The following is a 23,647-nucleotide window of genomic DNA, read 5'->3' as shown; positions in this document are numbered from 1 at the left end:
AAAAAGCTACCTCTTTACAAAATAATCTATGATGGCACATGCCTGTTAATTCCAGAATTTCAGATGTGAAAGCAGTGTGATCAGGTAAACCTAATTAGTCTAAACCTTATAGCAAGTATAAGATCAGCTTATGCTTCATAGGCCCTCACTGAAAAAAAAATCAGACTAATAAAAGGCACCATCGATAGTGCAAAATGGTAGCCTGTAGAATAGGAAAAAAGTTTTACTAACTCCACATCTGACAAAGGGATAATTTCCAAAATACATAAAGAACTCAAGAAACTAGACATCAACAAACAAAATAATCCAGTTTTTAAAAATTGGGGTAGAGATCCAAACAAAAAATTCCAAACAGAAGAATTTCAAATGGCCTTGAAGTGTTTAATATTCTCCTTAGCTATCAGGGAAATGTAAACCAAAAGTACCATGAGATTTTATCTTACATTTGTCAGAATGGCTAAGATCAATAAAACGAATAACAGCTCATGCTGGTGAGGATATGAAGCAAGAGGAACACTCCTCCATTGCTAGTACGAGTACAAACTTGTATAGTCACTTTGGAAATCAATATGGTGGTGTCTGAGACACTAGGTAATCAATCTACCTCAAAATACAGCTATATCACTCCTGGGCATACACCCAAAGGATGCTCCATCCTATTACAAGGACACTTGCTGAACTTGTTCATAGTAGCTTTGTTTGTAATAGCCAGAAAATGGAAACAACCGAGATGCCCCTTAACCAAAAAATGGATAAAGAAAATGTGGTGGTTTTATACAATGGAGAATTACTCAGCTGTTAATAAACAAAAATAACCATGAAATTTGAAGGCAAATTAACAGACCTAAAAAAAAATTCATCCTGAATGAGGTAACTTAGACAAGACGAACATGGCATACCCTCACTTAGAGGTGGGTATTCACTGTAATGTAAAGGATAACCATGCTCCAGTCCACGAACCCAGGGAAGCTAAGCATCAAGGAGGGCTCAAGGTAGGAAACTTGAATTTCCCTTGGAAGGAGAAAAAGAGCAGATATCTCAGGGGAGCTGGGGGATGGGAACAGAAGGGATCAGGTTAGGGGAGGATGGAGGGAGAGAGTACTGGGAGAGACAACTGTCTTAGGGAAGGGCATCATTGGGATGAACTAGAAACTTAGTGTAATGGAAGCTCCCAGGAATCTAGGAGGATGACTCTAGCTAAGACTGCTAGTAATGGGGGATATGGAGCCTGAGCTATCCATCTCCTGTAAGCAGGAAAGACTTCTAGTCGAGGGATTGGGATACAAACTCAGGCACAAAACCTTTGGCTTACAGTTTGTCCTGCCTAAAAAATGTGCCTAGGGTAAAGGTGGTACAGAAATTGTAGAGTGGTCAACCAATGACTGGTCCAACTTGAGACCCATGCCAGGAGAGGGAGCCTATCTGTGACAGCAACTGGAGGGCCAGGACCCAGAGGCAATAGCCCAGAGACCTAGGATAGAGCCAAAGATAACTGGTGCATAAAGTTCAATGAAATGATTCCTAATGATATTCTGTCATACTCATAGATTGGAGCCTGGCTCAGTTGTCATCTGAGAGGCATCATCTACCAACTGATGGATACAGATACAGAAACTCACTCACTGCCAAACAGGTAGAGTGTGGGGAATCCTGCAGAAGATGGGGAGGAATTGTTATAGGAGCCAGAGGGTCAAGAAAACTCACAGAATCAACCAACCTAGGCTTATAGGGGCTCACAGAGATAGAACCAACAACCAGGGAGCCTGCATGGGACTGACTTAGCCCCTCTGCAAATGTTATGGTAGGAGTGAAAGCTGTCTCTTACTTGCCTTCTTGGGACCCCTTTCCTCCTACTGGGTTGCCTCTTCCAGCCTTAATATGAGCAGAAGTGCCTAGTCTTACTGCAACTTGATATGCCATGTATGATTTCCATGGGATTCTGAAGAGAAATGGAGAGGAAGTGAATGGAGGAGGCTGGGGTGAAAGGAGAGGAGAGGGGAAACTGTGGTCAAGATATAATATGTGGAAGAAAAAAATAGCCTAAAATAAAATAAAATCCAAATAAATCTTGTGTTTAATAATCACTATAGCAAAAGCATTAATACCCAGTAGTAATATCTTAATGATGATTGAAGTACCTACCCTGCTCTAGAGGTACAATAATATTATTTATTTTAGTCATATTTTATATTTTTGAAACCATGAAATTCAGTAAATAAAAAGTAAATATTATATAATATACACACAAAAATATCCTAACCAGGTTACTTTTGTTGTAGGGTTTTTAAGGATTAAGAAATTTATTTTTCTGTTTACACACTTATGTCTTTTCTGATATTCATTTTTTCAGTAGACAGTTGCAAGATGAAACTCTTAAAGTTTCAAGAACAGAGTATGAAGTGTAGGTCACTCCTTCCTGCATCCTTGCTGCCATGAACGCTTCGATAGCATCCTAGAGGAAAGACCTCACAGAATACCCATCAGCAGTTGTAGATTTTCATCACTGGGGAGTACCTTATACTTATAATTGTTCTGGTGCTGGGGGTGCTTTGTTAAAATGTGTGCTCCTGTTATGTCAGTTAACATCGTTATGGAACATAGGAGACCAGTCAAATAAAGTTGGGTTTCCTTGACCAAGAAAGACAAAGAACACATGAAGAACATTTATTTTCTCCTCCTTCAGTTCTACCCTGAATGTAGGAGTAAACATAATAGTCACAAAGGCATACTAAAAGGAGCCAGGAGAAGGCCTCTGGTCCTATACCACCACTGGTGTGTACAACTTGTTTTATGAGTTTTGATAATGTAAAAGTCCACTGCTAAAAGCACTTATGTTGTTTCTTAAATAGAAGGAACAAAGACGGGAGAGGAACTGGAGAATCTAAGTCTTTTATTTCTAATCCCTAGGAGATGCTGTGGGCTGTGGTTTGCTAATTCAATAAGGATAGGAGCTCTCAGAGTCTGGCATATGCTTACCACTGAGTTTCAGAATTGACAGAATGTGCAGGGATTCTCTGCAGATGGACTTCAGAGTTCTCTTACTTCAAATATGTGATGGATCATATCACTATTAGCGATGGTAATTAAACAAGCTAAATGTATCCTTATTAGCTTGTAATTAATTATACATTTCTTCTTTTTTCAAGTTAACTTTTTCAATATATGAACATAGTAATAGTTTAATGTTGATCCTTAAAATGTATTATTTAACTTTTAAAACTGATAATTTAATACTACTTGGAGGTTTTAAATACCCTCATGCATATTTCATCTTCAATGTTTTTATTTATCAATCACAATGGGTGTGCATGTGTGTATGATTTGCAAGTGTATGATTGTAAATACAAGTGATTATGTGCATTTGGAGGTCCAAAGACAACTCTATTGAGTTACTACTCTCCTTGAACTCACACGGCCAGACTTGTTTAGTAAGCACCTTATACCTAAGCTTTCCCATAGTCTGAAAATCAGTCAGATCTTTTCTTAATTTTGTTTTTCTTGTGCTGGAGATCAAACCCAGGGCCTTGGCCATGTTAGGCAAATGAGCCACATCCAAGGCCACCATTTTTAGCATTTTTTTTTTTTTTTACAGTGTCAAAGAACTAATACTGTTTCAGATATTTAGATGGGCCAATAGAAATTCATGTTGCTTAATGTACATTGTTTTGAGAAGCAGAGCTCTATGCCAGCCTTGGTCTTTAGTATCAAAGTTGCATTCCCTTTCCATATCATTGTAGTTGAAAGTTGGAAATTAAATCGTTAATAATATTCTCTGTTTTTTTTTCAAGATTCCTTTAAGATCTTTGGACAAAGCCGAGGTAGACTCAGCATGCAAAGACACTGGGGAGGAGTAGAGGATTAGAGAGGCAAACTGGGCCATGGGTAAGCCTCATCCGAGGAAAAAGGATGTGCTTATAAAATACGAGCATACAGTATGCAGACTTTAGCATACTGTGCAAGTAAAAGACATATACACATGCATATATTTAGTGCTGTATTTACCAAATTAATAAAACAGAAGGAAAGGTTTTTTGTTTGTTTGTTTGTTTTGGTGCCCAGCACTGTAAAATAATATTTAATAGTAAAAAAAAAAAGTGCAAGCTTTAGAAGATAGTATCCTAGATGTAAGGAAATACAATGGTAGTGATTAAAGAGGAGCAAAAAATTCTCAAAATCAGTGATAATACAATTTTATCTGCCAATCAATGAGCATTTATTAAGTGACTATAAATAGTTACAAAGAAGCATAATGCATAATGGACGTGAAGATGCTTAAGTGCTGTAGGTATAAAATATTTATCACTATCCTTCAGTATCAGAGTGATGGCAGAGGGTGAGGAAAGCAGGCTCACTTGTGCAAAAAGATGCCTGTATGTAACTGCTGAGGGATACGGGTCGTCCAGTTAGGAAAAATGGAGAAAAGGGGACTGCGGGGAAAGGGGTGGGGAGCTAGGATGGCAGAGAGGTAGAAAAATGGGTTTAACAGATCCAGGACATTTGATAAAATTTAATTGTGGTCTGAAACCTCTTCATCTCACATCTTTTTATTGCAGAAAATATAAATTCTAGTTCATATATGAAACAGGATACATCAGCCTTGAAAGTAAGTTTCATATTTTTTGATAAAATCCATAGTCCTGTCTAAATTTTCCCATTCTTGTGCATGTTTAAAAGTGTCCATAATTTGATTACCATTAAGATCTGTACTAAGTGATCTTAATTGATTTAAGTGTTTGGTACTTGTTAGGAATACAGTTTTGTTGTGTGTGGTGATGAGCTTCCCCAGTGACTTAAAAGCTCAAAATTCGTGATTAAAATTATAGCTGTTTACCCTGAAAGCAATTGCCTAAATATTTTTCCTGAGGATTTTGCATATATTAGGATTATCATTGTACTTGTGTGATGAGCTAGAAAAATCAAACTCAATTGTTTATTTGTAATAAAACACATTCTGTTTTCTGCAATGGGAATTATATAAATTGTTCTATGACGTGAAATAGTTGTATTTTAAATTACCAAACTGAAAAAGAAGAAATATGCAGCCTTTTAGCTGTTCATGATGCCCATCCATTAGTTACTAATTTGAGAGAACTAATAGCCTTTAACATCATTAAATCTTATGACTAAGTGGCAAACTATCATATATTGTGATGTTGACACACAGTTGTTTGTGACTGAGGAAAAACTGAACTAGTTAATGGTAATTACTTCTTTGGAAAGGAAACACTATAAATAAATCATATTGTAGAGCAATTTCATCTTAAAAGTCAATAATCAATTCCATCTGCTGCATGCCATTAACTATCAAAGGGGGTTCTTACATGCCTTGTCTCTTTTTATACCTTTAGTCTTACCATTTAAAAGTACAGGTCGATCCATCAATGATAATGTTATTTTGGTTTGTTTGATCAAACACTTTAAAAAAAAAGGGAGAAGAAATAAAACTCCCAAAGCTCCCACTTCTCTGTGGTTACAGGTTAAAGTCATAAATAAAGCACAAAAGGAAAAAAAATTAAGCCAATTTTTAAGCAGATGGTCAGGAGATGGTTAATGAATTGCACCACATGTCTTTGAAACCCAGAATATAGAGTTAATACAAGTATGAAATTCATGCCCTGATCGTCATCACCATCACATTCTGCATGGCTTTTAGTTAGGGAGTTACAGAACTGGGACTGACAGTCTTTCCCTGTTAGAGACGTTTTCAGACAAAGTCACTAATAACTTCTTACAGACGACAATGGACATGAGACATACCAAGATCATGGCTCGAATCTAGTTTCTGGAGCCCTTCCTTATAGAATCCTAATCAGCACCAGTTCTTCCCAGCAGTTCACAAGGAAAACACAGCACATATAAAGTCTTTTTGAAAACACACGTTCAGCTTATACTATTTCCGTAGGATTTCCTCTGTCCTGGTCTCCCCACCATCCATCCATTAAGCAGTAGTTAGAGAACTTCTAATTCGTTGTCAGCTCACCTAGATTTTTGTAACATAAGCCCGAGCACGTTCAAATCTGCTCCGTGGCAAGCACTTCACATACCTTTCCGTGTGCAGAACATCTCTGCAGACCTCCCAGCTCGGCGGCAGTATGCTGCTTTCAAGAATGAGACGGGGATTTTGGTTTGTGTGCTTCCCTGTAACATAACACTTCCTTTTTGGAGACTGGCCTCTTCTCTGGCCCAGCCCAGTCCCTGAGCTTTGGTGGCAATATGTAAAACTCACGGTCTTCTATTTCTGCTTGCGGGCAGCCTACTGTACCTGCCCTAGGACTGTGTACCTGCTCTTGGCTCACTGAACACTTTGCAGGCAGAGCCAGCACGTTCTGCATGATCTGTTACTGGGCTGACCCTGTAAAAGTCTTTCACAAAGTGAGATAAGAAAAGCAGTGTTTAAGTTCTGTATGCCTTCTTATCATAAAGCAAATGAAAGGCATGGCTGCCTTTCCTAATTGTACCAGAGAGCCATGGGTTCGATAAGCTGACTGTTAACCATGTTTGTGTTCTGTATCTTGACTACTGTGAACTATGGTTGGAATGCAAGTTTGACACTCACCACTACCCTGGAATCTCCAGCTGCCTCATCATGAGATCATCAGTCTTCTTCATATTGTACTTATTTTCTTCTCTATTAAAACCCACACTTACCGTACTGTGAGCACTTAATAATTCGGTAAGTGGATAAGAGTAATAACTCTAGTTTCTACCCAAATTCTTAATCCTCATCCCTTGTAAGTACTAAACCCAGGGCCTGGCTCCCTCTGACTACTTGTTCATATAATCAAGCCTCAGAATCCATCAGAAGCCTTTGATGGCTATCTCTGTCTAGTCTCTGTTGTCACTTCCTGTTTGTCAGAACTTCCTCTGGCAATGCATCGAAGCTCAAACAAAATGCAATTCCGCTCTTCATTTGGGGGCTTAAGATCACAAAAGCCAGGAGCAGAAAATGGCATCTCAGTAATTACAGGTTCTTGAGTCCAAGCATGACTGGAAGCTTGAACGGGCAGCATTCAGATAAATTGCAGAGATCTACACGTCATTGAAAACTATGTGCCTACTTAATGAACGATGAAACAAAAATGAGATAATGAAAATGGAGTCCACGTTTCCAGCAGTTTAGATCTTCGATGTTCTATGTCAGATCTTACATGCCACACACAGATGATGGCCCTTGTCAAGATACAAAAACCATGTAGCAAGCTGGCTGTCAACTGGAAAATGATCAGTCACTGTGTTAGAGGGGGTTGGTATATTGGCAATATGAAAATGTACTGTCTTCTGATTTTGAGGGAGGTACATTTGGATCCCTTTCAAGAGCTGCTGTAGCACTCCAAGTAATTGCTAGTAAATGAATAAGGTAACCTACAGGAAAATTGTAGTTTAACTCCTGGCACTCTGCTTGAGTAAGTGTTTCATAAATGTCAAACTCCATTCATTTCCTTAATGCCATTACTGGACTATTATACATCTAGGCACCATTTTGTTACCTTCAAGTGATGCTAATATCAGCGTCTTTAGATGAGTTTTATCATTTATAAACATTTTCTTGTTAACTATACAATCATTCTGGGAGATGCTGCCTATTGTCAAAATTTTGCCAAGTTTGTTATTCACAGAAAAACAATGTTATAATTTTTTTGTGAAGCTAGATGGTTTTCCTTGCAGCCTTATATGACAAGCAAAAGGGGAAGACAAAGGTATTCTGAAGATGTCACTGTGTTCAACCTCATTTTTGAGTTCATCGTGCGTGCAGGCTCCCAAGAAGCCATAATGGTAGGTAGTAAGCAAGAAGGATTTATCTCCCTTTTAAAGCAAGATTTATTATAGAAAAAAACACATGAAAAACACAAAATCTAAGCCAATATTAGTTTTTTACTTAAATTTCACATAATAGTAAACATTATTCAAATCTGCTTCAAGCTTAAAGATGAATAATAAAACTACGAAACTATCTGTATAACACACACATGTCCATATAAAACACAGTTGTGCGTTGGTTATAACTGATTATATTGTAAGTGCTCATAATTAAATATATTTATTTATTTATCTACATACAAGTCAAACCAACATAAGATGGGTATTTCCAAATATTTTGTCATTTGCTCTTAATTTGTTTTTATTAAAATTGAAAAAAGAAATAGACTTGAGTCACTGGTCCCTTCAGATTAGGCTTAGAAGAGTTTACAAAAGCAAATCAATCATTTAGCTTGCTTACAAAAGGCCATTAGTGTAGTGTCTGATGAATATTGACTGCCCATTGCTTTTGGGTAAAGGCAGTCAAGAAGCTCTGATTTATGAACAGTTCAATGTTGTGGTCAGAAATGCTGTTATTTATATTTACACTCAAAGTTTGTTTGTTTATTTAGTTTATATTCTTACATCTGTTTTAAGATCATGCACAGTAAGTAATGTTTAATAATGTAGTGTTCAATGTTTGTTGATTTAAAGTGTGGAGACATAACTCAGGATTTTGCACATGCAGGTAAGTGTTCTACCAACAGCTGAGCTGCATCCACAGTCTTTTGAGATAGTATATATCACCAAACAGCCTATAGTGGATTTGAACCCATTATCATTTTGTCTCTTTCCTTAGTGCTGGAATAGTGTCTGTGCTACACCATACCTGGCTTTTATTTTACTTCTATGAGATTCATAAATATAGCTAAATAAAACTGCTTATATTTATTTATTTTTTGTTACTTTTTTTTTAATTTAAAGCTGCACACAATTTAATTTAGATACACAATGCAAAAAGGAAAATGTATGGAAGAAAAAAATAGTCTTTTGATGATGCTGTAAATTGGAGTCAGAAATAAACTCCTTAATTAGAGATGTTATTTATTGATGGTAAAATGTTAAATATACATGTACTAATGTTGCAATGCCTAGGCGATAGCCCCAACCCAAGCTGTGTGCTTTCTTTGCAGTGCGCATTCATTAAAGATGTACTCTGTAGGCATCTTCCCTCAGGGCAGTACTGATCTACTAAAAATGTGGGAAAATGATGGGGACAACTGTCATCAGTTCTGAAGGGAAGTGTCCAGAAGCACTTATCCCATAAAGGAATCTTGTCTCTTTCACACAGTTTTGGTTTGTGATAAAGTTTAATTAGCAAGATTTAATTTCATTCCGGAGAGCAGAGCTGGGAGTTGAGAGTGACTCTTAAAATGTCTGAAGTGCTTACAGGGGCAGTTCTCATTTTCTGGCATTTACGGGGCATGCATGTCAAGTGTGTTTGGGTGCTACAGTGCATAGACAGTTCATAAAAGCCCTATATGCTTTGCGCACATAAAAGATACTTACCCTGATAGCATAACCAGAACAAGTACCAGACAATAAAATTTAGTGTTGTTTAGTAAGCAACTAAACGCTGGAACAGCACATCATGGGCTTACTGTGGTGATCCAGCCTTTGGAGAATGCAGAGTGTGTTTCTTTCTCTCTTTTTCCCTTGTGAGAATACTTTGTGACTAAAGGCAAAAAGTCCCTTAAAAGTTCTGTGGTTTTCCCTTGGGGAAAATGTCTCATGTTATGCAGAGGGTATATTTACCATTCTTTGCTCCTGTTAAGCTTCTCGTTGACCCTGCTTTCCCCGGAAAATAGAGATCTGTGCTTTTCTGAATGCAGGCGCTGCAAATCCAGGCACAGTAAAGATCCTGGAGACATTTAGTCTGGGATCAAGACCATAGAGTACCTGGCCCATTTTCTTAATTTTGTCACTACTGAAACTAGGATTGGTATATTTTCTACCACAAAGTGTTGTTGTGACTATTGAGTAATTTAACATGTATAATATAAAGTAGAGTGTGCCATGTCATAAACACCTGGAAAGTGTTTCAAATTACTTTCAGGAGGAGAGACATAAAAGGATATATAGGCTTCTGAAATGCTGGCCAAAGCCAGCTTATACTAAGCATATCTGTTTGTCCATGTTTGCCATGACATTGCTCACCATCACCTAAGTATACATTCATGCCATGTTCTCATCAAGCGACGACTGTATAAAGAGAATCTGACAAATAACCAACTAGTTTACTCAATGAGAAAATTACCAAAATTATGTCATTTGCAGGAAAACAGATGAAGTTGAATATCATCATGTTAAAACTAAGTAAGCCAGACTTATGAAGATTAGCATCCCTTGTTTTCTTCCATGTTGAATTTAGAGGGACTAAAAGGAGCATGAATATAAAAGAGTAGTTCTGAGGAACATGACAGGGCAAAGGCAGTGCTGAGAGGAAGAACAGAGAGGGCCACAGAGGGCTGAATATAGCCACAGTATATTTTATGCATGGATTAAAAACATCCCAATGAAACACCATTTTGCATAATTATTATTACCTAATTTAAGAAAGAATTTTAAGGTTAAAAGCATAACTCTCCTGTGGCACTGCAGACTATGGTGACAGGGAAAGTAATGTAGATGTATAGATAGAGAAATAGGCAAACAAGTACCCTAGCAGCAAAGAGAATTGTGTCGGATGGCACATTCATCTCATGGAAAGGGACAGCATTCTAACCAAGAACAAAGCAGACACCAAAGATAGGCATTGTTCAGGTGTGGAACCATTGAGGTGCCCATGAATTTCCAGTGAATAGTTGCACACCCTGGTCACACAGATGGTCTTGGTTAAACTCGGTGGATCTCAAAACAAACAACTCAATAAAATCAAAGGAAAACAATGACAAAAAGCCATGAATGTGGAAGAGAGGAGCAGGGTAGGAGGGGGTTAGAGATAGAGGGATGGCAATAGTCAGAATGCATTTTATACCTGTATGAACTGTTAAAGAACTCAGTAAAAGTTTTAAAAGCCCATCTTTAATACCGATCTAAATGTCTTCTGCAACAGAACTTGAGAAAATGTGGGTGGGTATTTCAAATATTGCCTGCCATACCAAGATAAGCCTTGCTAGTACCATGTTCTTAAAAATACAGAAGTGTTTTATGGTCAAGTGTTGAAAATAAAAATGGTCTTTGTGCTTGCTTTAGAAAATTCAAAATGCATAAAGGAAATGAAATCAGGAAAACCCCTCAGATATTGATAAATGAGTTTAGTGTTTGGTTAAATATTAATATCGAGTGGAGAGTTTTGTTTTTGAGATACGGTCTTTCTTCTTAGCTTCTTAGGCTGGTCCTGAGTTCACTGAAGTGCTTCTACCTCAGGTTTCCAAATGCGAGACTAGAGGTTTAAAAGACCAAAGTCAAGACTGTTATGAGTTATATGATTTTTAATCCCTTACCATACAAACCACTGGGATTATGTTCCTTGTGTAGCTTGTTTTCATTTCATTTTATTTGCCGTTTCAATTTCTCTTCTATTTTATTTGCTTATTTAACACAAACTTGAAATCATATTCTCATCACACTTCTTAAATAACGGGAGGCAAACTTCAAGATTATGGATATTACACAGCGATGAAATGTAATAAAGTGAAATGGGCAACTAATGATTAGATGCTAACCAATAAGAAAAGAGAATGGACTGGAAGTTATTTTGCAAAACAGTTTAGGATCTTTCAGATATACTGGAGAAAGAATATTGTCTTTTTAAAAACAAAGATTGACTGTATTTTATTTACCTGTCTGTAGTCTAGGGCCTCAGGCATGCTCACTGTGCATTCTATCATAAGCTGTATTCATATCTCCCATTTTTTTTCATTTTTACCATACAGAATGTACACAAAGCATAATTTTACCACATTAGCTCTATTTTGAACATGTGTCTGGAAATGGTGAAAAACCGAACATCATTATATTATTTTTTAAACCATTTGTTATACTTCCCAACAACAAACAATAAAAAACCACTGTTGGAGTTCAAAGGCAAAAAGAACTCTCTCCATCACCCCCTGAAGGCTGGGAAAGAATCAAGCTTTGGTTTATCTCAGTTTTGAAAGGATCAGGAAGGAATAGGGCTGGGAAAGGTTAGAGGGAAGAGAGATGTCAAGGCTGTCAGCCATTATCACTGGTTTGTGAGTGACCAAAGCTTTGATCTACTGGCTGCTGTATTCCCAACATTGCTTCTGGTGTTCTGGGCTTTGTTCCCAATCCTTTGGGCAACAGTATTGCACTAGGGAGTCTGTTTCTATTTGCTTCTGTCCCCAATGTTCTTTCCTTCTCCCAAACTGCAGTTCAATTTGTTTTCTCTATTTACAAAGAATATCTTTAGGACAGTTGAAATTAATATCAAGACTGCCTCAGAGCCAACGGAGTGAATTCTCTGTTTAAGAGAACAGGTTCTGCCCCATAGAACTCCTTGCCAGTGCCCTTTTGCTAATCCCCGTGGGCATGTTTACTATTCGTTTACTATTACTAGGAACAAGCTGAGCATGTTCCCAGCTGGCTTTTGCATTGCAGCTCCCATGCTTCTTGAATGTTCTTCCACCCAGACAATGACCTGACCTTGCCTCAGCAGTTTACCTAAGCCCCTGGCTGCATGCTCCGTGATCAGAGAGCTCTTCTGACTACTGATGTGTATCAGAAAGCATCTGTATCCCTTTGTATGATGTTTTCTTCAAAATCCTTACCATCAAGTGATACATATTGATTGATGGCTAGTTAACTTTACTAAAACTTAAGCATGAAGATGTTCAACACAGTCCCTACATCCAAACCAATACTGTCAGAAAGCAAAGCATACCTGTTTTATGACCCAAACATATGTAGCTAACCATTCAACAGGTGTTCAACAAATATTTATAGAAAATTGACCTGATTGAAAGTACAATTGATATATGCCAGGTTGATCAATGTATGAATAATAGTGGTATTATATTTTAAATTTCCCTCTAAATTAATCATACTTTGAGTAGCATATGTTAGACGATGTCATCTAAATTGTGATTTTAAAATGCTAATAAATCAAGTAAATTGCAATATATTATTGAAAGATTAGCTTTTATGGGGGTGGGGTGGCATGGAGAAAGTGCTCAAGGCAAAAGGACCAACTCATGATGAAGTCTACTGTGGCTTCCAGGGGACAGGAAAGAGGAGAGAAATGACATTCTAGGAAACAAGTGCTTTCATATATCTTGTAAATTATTTTTGACAATTTTGATTTTAATCTCAGAGCCACAGGGATACAATTAGGATTTTAAGCAGAGCATCAGTGGAATCAGATTTGACCTTTAGAAATTAGCCATAAGTCATGCAATGGATTACAGAGAGATAGATCCTGAATATAGGAGACCACCTCTGAGCTGATGGCTTTAATCTGTGAAGCAGAATCATGGCAGTAGGGATTAAGAGAGGTGGATAATTCAAGAGCCTTTAGAGGGTAGCTGGATTTTTTTTTTTTTTTGGCTAATTGTGGCCATGTTTTTTGGGCCTTGGAAGGGAGAGGAAGGAACTAGTTTGGCACCAGAGAATAGAGAAGGAAGTGAGTTTAAAGGGCAAGTGATCTAAAAATCAACTTTGAAAGGCTTATATTGAAGTGCCCCTGGTGCATCCTAAGGCACATGACTGAGAAGCAGTGGGAGACATTGGTCTAAAGTTTGTAATAATCTGCAGGGTGAGTAATTTAAATGGCAGCATCCCGGATTTGAACTGAGATTATCTAGGAGCAAAGTGCTCTCATACAGTATATAGTTAGACTTAACATTATCACTACTTTATCCCATTTACTTTCTGTTTCTGTTTGGGTTTTCTCTCTTCCACATACACATGCACACATATATGAGCATGTGCGCGCACACACACACACACACACACACACACACAAATATTTGCTGACCTAACTGACAACAAATTACATATATATTATAGTCCTCTACCCCATGTATTTAAATATATATTTCTTACGATTATTAATGCTTGAAAATATAATACAATGTAACTTTTAGATTTGAGTACATTTTACATTGATTTAATATACTTCTTAATAATCTCTTGTCTCTGTCCCAGTTTTGACTATTGCTCTAGTAATAACTCTAGGCTGCATTAATTTTCAGGGTAAGGTGTATTTTTTTCATCTTCCTTAATTGTATATATTCCCCAAATTCATGAATTATACTGATTACTTAAATATTTGTATTTTTCTTCCTGTGAAAGACATAACAAGGTTTGGAGGATGATTTTCTATTTTCTTTATATTAAAAAGGCCATTTCTTGTAACTTTCCCATCTATATAGAAAACACAAGGACCCTAAGGATATTGTGTAAGTACATTCCCAAATGGACCTTCTTAGTATTGACATTTGATTGTGAATATGATGGAAACATATTTCTTAAATATTACTTATATTTGGGAAAATATAAGATCTAGACAATGGTTTTCTTATTAAGACCATTCTATTACGCTATTTAGGTTGTACTTTGTTTTCTTGTTTGTTTTCCCCACTTAAATGGGTAAGGCAGGATGGAGACAGGGTTTCTCAATGTAGTCCTGGCTGTCCTGGAGCTCATTCTGTAGACATAGCTGGGTTCAAACTTAGAGAGATCTCCCTGCCTCTGCCTCCCTAGTCCTGGGATTAAAGGAGTTTTCTTCTCTCCCTCTCCCCCTCCTCCTTTTCCTCCCCTTCCCCCTCCCTCCCTTCCCACCCTCTCTCTCCTTAAGTGCAGTCAAAATAAACAAAGGATGAGGTACAGTACTGCAAGGAAGTACAAAGTCCACTCGACCAAATAATACTTAAGATTCAGATTCCTACTAAGGACATGCAGGATATAAAGCATTGTCAGAAGTAAATGTGTGGTCTTGCAGCAAGGAGTTTAGAGGACACAACATTCCCAGTTTACCAGGACCGGAGGCACAATGGGAAGCTTTAGTCACAGGAAGCCTTCTGCACTCCCTAGTGAAGCTGCTAAACTGGTTTCTGTTTCCTTTGTGGGTGTTTTGTTCAAAGAAGAAAAGCAAGTTTTGGCCTGCCATTTGTTACACTGAGGGTTGATCTTTAGTGAAAAAGGAATGGATTTGTTGGGATTATTTTCCTTCACTAGGATCCTAATTTAGTTTATTTTGGCTCAAAGCCACCCACACCTGAAAAATTTTCTCCCTTCTTTAACTGTGGTTCAACTTAGAAACTTTGAGAAACGTACCTGGATTAATTTGCATGACCACCTACAAGGAAGATGTTTGTCCAGTGATCAAAACAGTACACATTGCAGTTCTTAGCTGCCCACAGAAGTTCCACCAACATGAACAAGAATACATCTGTCATTATATCTCTGCGAGATCTGCCACAGAATCCATGACGGGCTCATAGAGGATAGGTAAACAACAGGGGCTTTGAAATCCGGTGAGTCTGAGATTGAATTTTCCCTGCTACAGTCACCTCATTGCTTTTGCTGGACAACATAAAGTTGTCTGAGCCCCAGTTGCATCTATAGTACAAAAGAGAGAGAGAGAGAGAGAGAGAGAGAGAGAGAGAGAGAGAGAGAGAGAGAGAGAGAGAGAGAGAGAAATAATATCTACCCACTAAGGTATTAAATTAGGATTGAAGGAGACAATATATGCAGAATATCTAAACACAGGGGCTGGCATATGGTGGGTGCCTGAAATAGCTCCTGGTGCCCTTTAACACACTAACAAAGGCTCATCCAATACAAGGCAGAAGAGAGACTAAAGGGAGAATAAATAAAGGGAAAGAAGAGAATTAAGCCTTCTTCGGGGTGCTGGCACAGTCAGTGGAGGAAGGAAGCGTAGAAGGAAGGTGCCTCCATGCTTGCATGCATGAGCAACCAGCCCAGGTCATTTCTGGAATACATCCATCTCAGTAGACACTTCTTCCATATGACAAGGACACTTTTACAAACAGCTACCGGAGTGCAAACGTAAGAAGCCTATGTAACAATGCAGAAAAGTGAAGTATGTCTCCCATGTCATTACCCTGGAACAGCATGGGGAGGAAGATAGCATTTGACTCCAAATGTTCACATGCACAGGAGAGAGAATAGTTGTGCTTCTCTCACAACAGACAAAGATGGTGTGAGTCAAAGATGTATTAAGAGGTCTGAAGGTGAGTTCAAACACATGTGGAATACAGGGGGGAGTTGCCACCATCAGAGCTGGATGTATGGAGCTTTAACCTTGAAAGAGGAGTGAGCACTCAACTTCTGTATTTAAGAAGCACTGAAGTATCCTTAAGAAAGAAAAGGCATGTAAAAAGGAGAAGAGGCAGCAGCTTCAGATGACAAGGATCTAGGTTATATATGCCAACAGTGTTGCTCCCCCACCCCCACCCAGGTTTCTAGGCAGAGTGCCCAAACTAGTGTTTGTACAAGGTGTTGAAACTCAGTGAGCTAAAGCTTTGGGCTCATTTAGTTTCTGGGACACTGGTCAGTTGGCATCTTCTTACCTAAATATTACAAGGCATACAAGAGGAAGGACTCTTCCTCCATAGAAAAGGGCAGCATGCTTTGAGTGGTTTCCAAGACACTGGTATTCTGATGTTGTTGGCAGAATGATGGCCTCTAAATGTCTCTTTATACTGTTTTTGGTAACCTATGAATGTCACCGTATGATGGAGAACTAACGTCTTTCCAGATGAGATGTTTGCTAGTTCGATGCCTTTGAGGTGGGAACTTACTGGCAACCATGCCTGTGGACCTATTGTAATCACAAGAGTTCCTTCTAGTGACAAGGGAGGCCCGAAGGGAGCATTCAAAGGGATTCGACATGAGAAACTTTGAAGATAGTGTGAGACCATGAGACACGAAATGCTCATGCGTTTTAGAAACCTGAAGAAGCAAGAAAGTAGCTTCCTCCTTGGAGCTTCCAGAAAAGCAGATAGCTTCCTGAAAGCCGATCTTTAGTCTAGAAAGATGGATCTGGACTTCGCACTACTGGCAATTTAGATTTGTGTCATGTAAGCTAATAACTTTTTGGTAATGTACTGTGAATACAATAGGAATTAAATATAAGTTAAATACATGCCACTCACAAGGTTGTACTAAGTATTATCATCATTTCATCAAAAATAAAATGGGGACATAGAGAAATTATACCTAGTCTGATATAAAAAAAACCAATGAACTTAAACATTTAAGAATTCATATTTTCCCTCTCCTCTTCTTCCTTTTTCCCTCCATTTCCTTTCCTGTCCTCTCCTACCTTTACCCCGACCCCATCCTAAGCATCAAACCCACAGTCCTGATATGCTAGGCTAGGGCTAGACCACTGAGCCATATTGAAATCCTTGACCAAACTGGTTTCCCCTCCAAATTCCCATAAAGTATTTACACAAGTACCCAAGTTGTCATCTTTCATATTAAACTACAATATAGCTGTTATCTAAAGATATGGCATGATGCTGCAAGAATTAGGTCTCATGTCACCAGAAATGCTTATGAAATGGAGTAGTTGCATGCTTTTTAGCAAGACTTGTTTTTATTGCTTTATTTTTATTGTTTTTACTTTCTTACTAACAAAGATGATATTTGTCTGTTGACAACCACTAACTGTCATTTTTTTTTTTGAAACTTTGTGCTTATCTCTCAACCCAAGTAAGCAGGAGGCATCCTAGGTGGAGTTTATAGGAACACTTTTACTTTTATCATTTAAAATTATTTCTGGGGCCAGTGAAATGGCTTATAGAGTGAGGTACTTGTTAAGTCAGAGGAGTTGAGTTTCATCCCTGGAACTCACAGGGTGGGAGGAAAGACCTGACTCCTACAAGTTTTTCTATTCCCTCCACAATGCCCATAGGATACCCAGCTAGGTATACATGTAAGTGAGTAAGTAAGTAAGTAAGTAAGTAAATGGAAACAGCAAATGAAACAAAAACTCGTTTCCGTCTTGACTTCTATGGTACACAAAGTGTTAGGCTTAACTAGGTAAGTACAGGCTGAGTCCTGTTACACAAGAAAACATTACCTGACTAATATAAATGAGCCCCAGAAACCAAATCACTAATACAAAATGCTAACCATGTTCTTCCTATCTTATGTTTGATTACTATAATTTTGATAAGTAAATTGTTTTCTGAAAAAAAATATTTAGGTTATATTTTTCATTACAAAGGTTTCGTTTCATGATTTTTTTTTTTTTACAGCAGACTCCCAAAAGCTTGCTTGTCATAGCAGAATCATACAACTTTGGGACAAAGGAATAATTTTTGCCTTAGGAAAAATTGACTGTCCCATTGCCTTGCCTCATTGAATTTGTAAGGCTTCACAAATCAAAGGTCATTTAAGCCAAGCACTAGCAATCATCGGATATGGAAATCTGCCCAGGACAAATAACATCCCCTGTTAACTCAATCCCTTTGTAAAAAGATACGTACAACTCTGTACCCACAGAAGCACAGGTTCTCACAAACACACTCTCATGCTCTTAAACATAAGGAGCCAGCTAACATCATTTCTGAAATGCTTCCTTCTTGGTAGAAGTTTCAACCATATTACATAAACATATTGTAAGTAACTCTATAAGAGCAAAAAAGGAAGGCTTATGTAACAATGATCAAAAGTTAGGCATGTCTCTCATGCCGTTACAAGCAGCTGCCCCACCATTTGTTAAGCAGCTGTTCACTAGAAGGGCTTATTCAATAAGCCTTTCCTCTCTCCCTTTTTGTCCCACATTTAAAGTCATGCAAGCTAACACTTTTAAGAAGCAACTGAGTCCCACAATTACATAAATTCTCTCTACTTGTCCATATAAAACAAATGGATGAGTTCAAAAGTAGTAATTTTTAATGTTTCAAATCTTTTTATGCTTGTTTCTTTTGAAATTTTTGTTTATTTGTTTGTTTTTAGAGACAGGATCTCCTGTAGCCTAATCTGGCCTCAAACTCACTATCCTAGGCTAGCCTGTAATTCCTGATCCACCTGCCTCTGCCTTCCAAGTGTTGGGCTTAGAGGCATGTCCCATGACACTGGGCTTTAATTTAACAAATATATATATATATATACATATATATATATATATATATATATACACACACATACATATATATGTATATATAGTGTAATATATTATATGCATATATTATTTATATATTACACTACATAGTGTAATATATACATTACAACTATATAGCATGTGTATGTGTGGATGCATACATACCATATCATGTGTGCAAGCCATGACATGTGTATAGAGGTCAGTAGACAATTCTCTCCTTCTACCATGTGGATCTGAGGCCTATCTCGGGTCGTCAGGCTCGGTGACAAGCACCTTTTCCTACTGAGTGACTGAACAGGTCCTGTAAGTAATATCTTTCTCTGACAAACTCCTAAGTGTATGTAATGAACTTGAATCATTTTTGCCCTCCATTACCTCTCTCACTTCTCTCTCCCATCAAATGCAATCTTCCCTCCAAGTCCCTTTGTATTTTGTACAGCTTTGTGAACTGCTGAGTTTATCTGTGCTTGTCTGCTGTGAGCAGGAGAAGAGGGTTATCTACTGAAACATAGGCAACTAATCAGTGGCTCTACCGCTGAAGACAACACCCTCCCCACAGCACCGTTGAAGTCTCATGACAAACTGAGTTTTATATACTGCAATAGCCTAACCAATTAGATAGCAACGACCCTTAAGCACACTCAGAGTAGGAACACAGCTGTACCTAGTCCATCTAGGAGAGGGGTTAATTTTCTGAGTCAGTTTGGTTGGTGGAAGGTGCCCAGTTAGTCGAACGCCAGTCTAGGTGTTACGGAGGCATGTTTAAATGTGATTGACATCTAAAGAGACATCAGTAGATTTTTGAATAAGGCTGAGAATTTTTAATAAGGTGGCTAGGCCTTATCCAATCACTGGAGGCCTTATAAGAAAAGACAAGTTTCCCAAATAAAAAATATTTAGTTTTTAAGATTACAGTGTAAAAAAAAATTCCTATTTGAGTTCCAAGTTTGTCTCACTTTGTGGAATTTGGATTAATTTTTAGTAGCTTGTGCAGATTTCAGCTCCAATAACAACATAAACTATATATCTTAAAAATCCCTTTCTCCCTTCCTCCTTCCTTTTCTTTCTTTTTCTGTCTCTCTAGCTACATTTGTATACATTCACACACACACACACACACACACACACACACACACACACACACACACACACCATGCGTCATCATTTTCTACCTTTTTCTATGTCAAATTTATATATGCTTCTTGTTGGGCTTCTCTGGAGAACTCAATGGGCAGGGTATACTACAGTTTATTAAGGTTGTTGTAGGGGATTATTTGATATAGGAGGTGCTTTAAGTTTTTCAGATTCTCAGTCAGTCCTTTAGGAAGGTAAGGGTGGAGATCCTGAGTAAATGGTGCTTTGCCTGGTAGAATTCCTTAATGAGTTACTGAATTACAAACTGCATCATAGCCCTGACTGAGGTCGATAAAGAGATCTAAACAGCTTAACAATCTTCTCAGTTTGCAGGAGTTTGGGAGAATTGACACAGGAGGGGGTATTGGCTATAAAAACAGCTCCTAAAACCAAAAAACGGATACTCCAAAAAACCTGTCAAGAGACCTAAGTATGAGGAGGAAGAACCAGTATGGAAGATTAGCCCCAAATTCAGGACTGATGTTCTATCTTAAGTTTGAATTGTTTCCTGTTCTTTGTGATCATCACCTTTAACCACCCCCTCCCACACCCCAACCTCCAATAAAGAATGTTCCAACCATAAGAATAATGTGTGTCTGGGGGTTAAAAAGAAGAAGGGGTTGCTAGGTTGACACAGAGTCAATCCATCGAGATTTTGTTCCATGTCTCTGTGAAGAGTGGTGTTTATACTTACAGACAAATGTGATTCCTCTCAGTCTCAGCCAGGGAGACTTCTCTTCACAGTAATGAGTGGTGAACATAGAGTTGTATGGCGTTACAAGGGACTGAGGGTAAGTGATCAGGTCCTGCTCAGTCCTAAACAGGACATTTATAACACCTGCTCTAAGGCTAAAGGATAAGGAAAAAGAGGAAGACGAAAGAAATAGAGGAGACAACAATAGAAAGGAAAGAGAGAAAGAAAGAAAGAAAGAAAGAAAGAAAGAAAGAAAGAAAGAAAGAAAGAAAGGCTCTGAAATGCCTACTTCTGAGTATGACACAGCTAATTTTGGTGATCTCACAGCATAGCTGCTGCCGCCTGTCATGGGTTTGCACAAGGCTGGACCTGTCAGCAGTCAATCATAGCTCAGGAAGGAGTTTAGCTGGTCCTATTTCTCCCTGTTAAACTGTGGGCTACTGTTGGATTTGAGGGTTACGCAACATTCCCTTCAGTTGTATATCCACTGATGAACCCGCTCAGTTCCAATGAATAGTCCTGAACCCATGGACCCAGAAACATTCTGGTTAAATTCAGTGTGTCAAAGGACAAGACAATAGGCATTAATGTGGAAAAGGACAAATCTTTTGGGGGGTGAATAATGAAGGCAGGAGGAAGATGAATGGGTGTGACAGAAATCAAACAATCTCCACTTCCTAAAGTCACATAAAGCATGTAGCTGGGAACTCAACACAGAGAAGAAAAGAGCAACAACAACAACAGCAACAACAACAACAGCAACAACAATAACAGCAACAACAACAACAGCAACAACAACTACTACTACTACTACTAGATATTACTACCATTCGTAAAATATTTAAATGTGGTCTTTGAATGATGTTCAAAAACTGTCATGGCTGCTTGACAGCAGTGCCAAGTTTTCCTGTACAAGAAAAGCTTCCTGACTTTACCATCATGGTTTAGCTCCTCACATAGAGGGGTCACATGATTGACCATGATTTTCTGATATATTCATAAAAGATATTTGAAGCCTGTAAAAGCTGTTTTGGGGCTTTATTTAAGTTACTTGGGATCCAGTTCTAGTACTCTACAAATAGTGGAGTTTTTTTTAATTGCTATTTTAGTTTTATAATTTTTAGTTTATTTCTCTGTGTTCTTGGTTTTCAAATCATTTTCCAAAAATTTCTTCCTAAAGCATCTTAAAATACTTATTCTAATGTAAAGCAAAGCCAGGCCTACTGTAATTCTGTCTCCTTGGGAAGCTGAGGCAGGAAAAGAGGAAGTTTATTACCAGCAGAGGCTAACAGAAAAATCAATTCAAGGTCAGCCTGGGGACTAGAGTGAGATACTGTCTCAGAATAAATCCACAAAGAGGGTAGGGTCCCAGTGTCCCAGAAACTGCACTTGACTATTGAGTATTAGGCTTTGTTTTTAATTCCCAGCACAAAAACAAACACAAACACAAACACAAAACAAAATCATAAACTAAAAATAAAATTTAAAGCATTATCTCAATCTTTGGTGTTTTCCCCAGAGAAAAGAGGAAAATAACACCATGATCTCATACTCAGAGGAAGCAGAGGAACCAGCTATTAAATAACACACCCTTCTGCTCAATACCTTTCTAGTTTTTAAATATGATGTCTGTATTCTGAGGGGTTTTAATCTTAGGACATCAGTGGTATCTATATTATATCTTTAAAAAGCACAGCCAAACAACAGAAAATGTTGAAGATATTTTTCTTTCTTAGAAGTAAACTTTGTAGAACATATTTTATACATTTTTTTATGTTAAGATGCTAATTTGTAGATGACAATAACCCTAGGGCTTTCTGATGCTAGATAAATCTTAAGAGATATAAGAGAAAATGGCCACAGTTTCATAGAGGAAGTGTGGTGCTTCGTCCGCCTTCTCTCTCCCCGTCATGCTTGGGATGCTTGCTAACAAAAGAATCCAGACATATGCTCTGTGAGTACAGTGAGGGAGGGCCTCCCGGGCCATGCAAGAAAGGCCGTAGATACAACCAAATGCTAAAGCATACCTTTAAGATACAAGGGCTTTTATGTACACAAGAGCAGAGAATGAAGGTCATCTTCCTAACATGTGACTTAAGGTTTGATCTTTACGTACGCACACATGCACACACACACACACACACACACACACACACACACACACACACACGCACGCACAACCCCCAAACCTAAGTCATTCTTTAGGTCCTCTCTGCCACGCTGTAGATTCTGTCACCAGTTAGTGCTGTATCACTTCCAAACCTGCTTTCTCTTTTCACTAAGAGACTACTGTTATTATCCTAACTGTTATTTTCTTTCTCCTGAGCATCTCAATGACTTTGTAAATAAATGGGCACCATTCCTGCTTCTCTCTGCTCAGTTCCGTCATGGAGAACAACAACGTCATTCATTTTGTATTAATTTGCTTTTTAAAAAATAAAAATCAATCAGCATGGATTTGGTGCTTTATAAGCAATGAAAATTTATTATTTCAGAATGTACCTCCCATCCTTTCCCTTGGATGGTGAGTAGGACTGTGGTTTTGCTAAGTTCTCTGCTCAAGAGGATCTTGCTAGGCTGAAGTGTTAATGAGAAGTAGACCTTTCTGAGATCAGCTATGATCTATAGGAATTCTGTGACATGTGTCATGTAAGTTCAACTGGAATAGTACATTAAAATATGAACAATGCTTTCCAGAGCGGATTGTGCCCCTCATGAAACAGTTATAACCTTACATGGTGACAAAAACACAAGGAGCAGTCACCAAAGAGATAAACCTTTGGGCCCTAGTTGGTAAGGGAAATCGACAGTTAGCATTAACTAAGCTATGAGAGGGGCCACTATCACCACCAACAGTACCATGAGACACAAAAGACTCTGCAGCTCTGGAAGTAGAGGAGTTCCTGTGTGATGTTTTGTATATGCTCTGCCCAGGGAGTGGCACTATTAGTAGGTATGACCCTGTTGGAGTATGTGTG

The 23,647-nt window shown here is 38.2% G+C and overlaps 1 protein-coding gene across 3 annotated transcripts in view; it reads right to left on the bottom strand.

The window, feature by feature from the left end:
• The window catches only part of Oxr1 (oxidation resistance 1), a 415,574-nt gene that overhangs the window by 104,362 nt on the left and 287,565 nt on the right, over window positions 1-23,647 (bottom strand). The window contains exon 1 of one of the 3 annotated variants that reach the window (XM_031359081.1): window positions 6,045-6,300. The exons of the other annotated variants lie outside the window; for them this stretch is intronic. Coding sequence (XP_031214941.1) covers window positions 6,045-6,147 — 103 coding nt within the window. The 5' untranslated portion in view covers window positions 6,148-6,300. Of the gene's footprint in view, window positions 1-6,044; window positions 6,301-23,647 lie in introns of those variants that run through there. 3 annotated transcript variants of the gene reach the window in all.

Source organism: Mastomys coucha, unplaced genomic scaffold (assembly GCF_008632895.1).
Source record: "Mastomys coucha isolate ucsf_1 unplaced genomic scaffold, UCSF_Mcou_1 pScaffold7, whole genome shotgun sequence".
Lineage (NCBI taxonomy): Eukaryota > Metazoa > Chordata > Mammalia > Rodentia > Muridae > Mastomys > Mastomys coucha.
The sequence above is the reverse complement of the archived record's forward strand: the minus strand, read 5'-3'. Positions and strand labels throughout refer to the sequence as shown.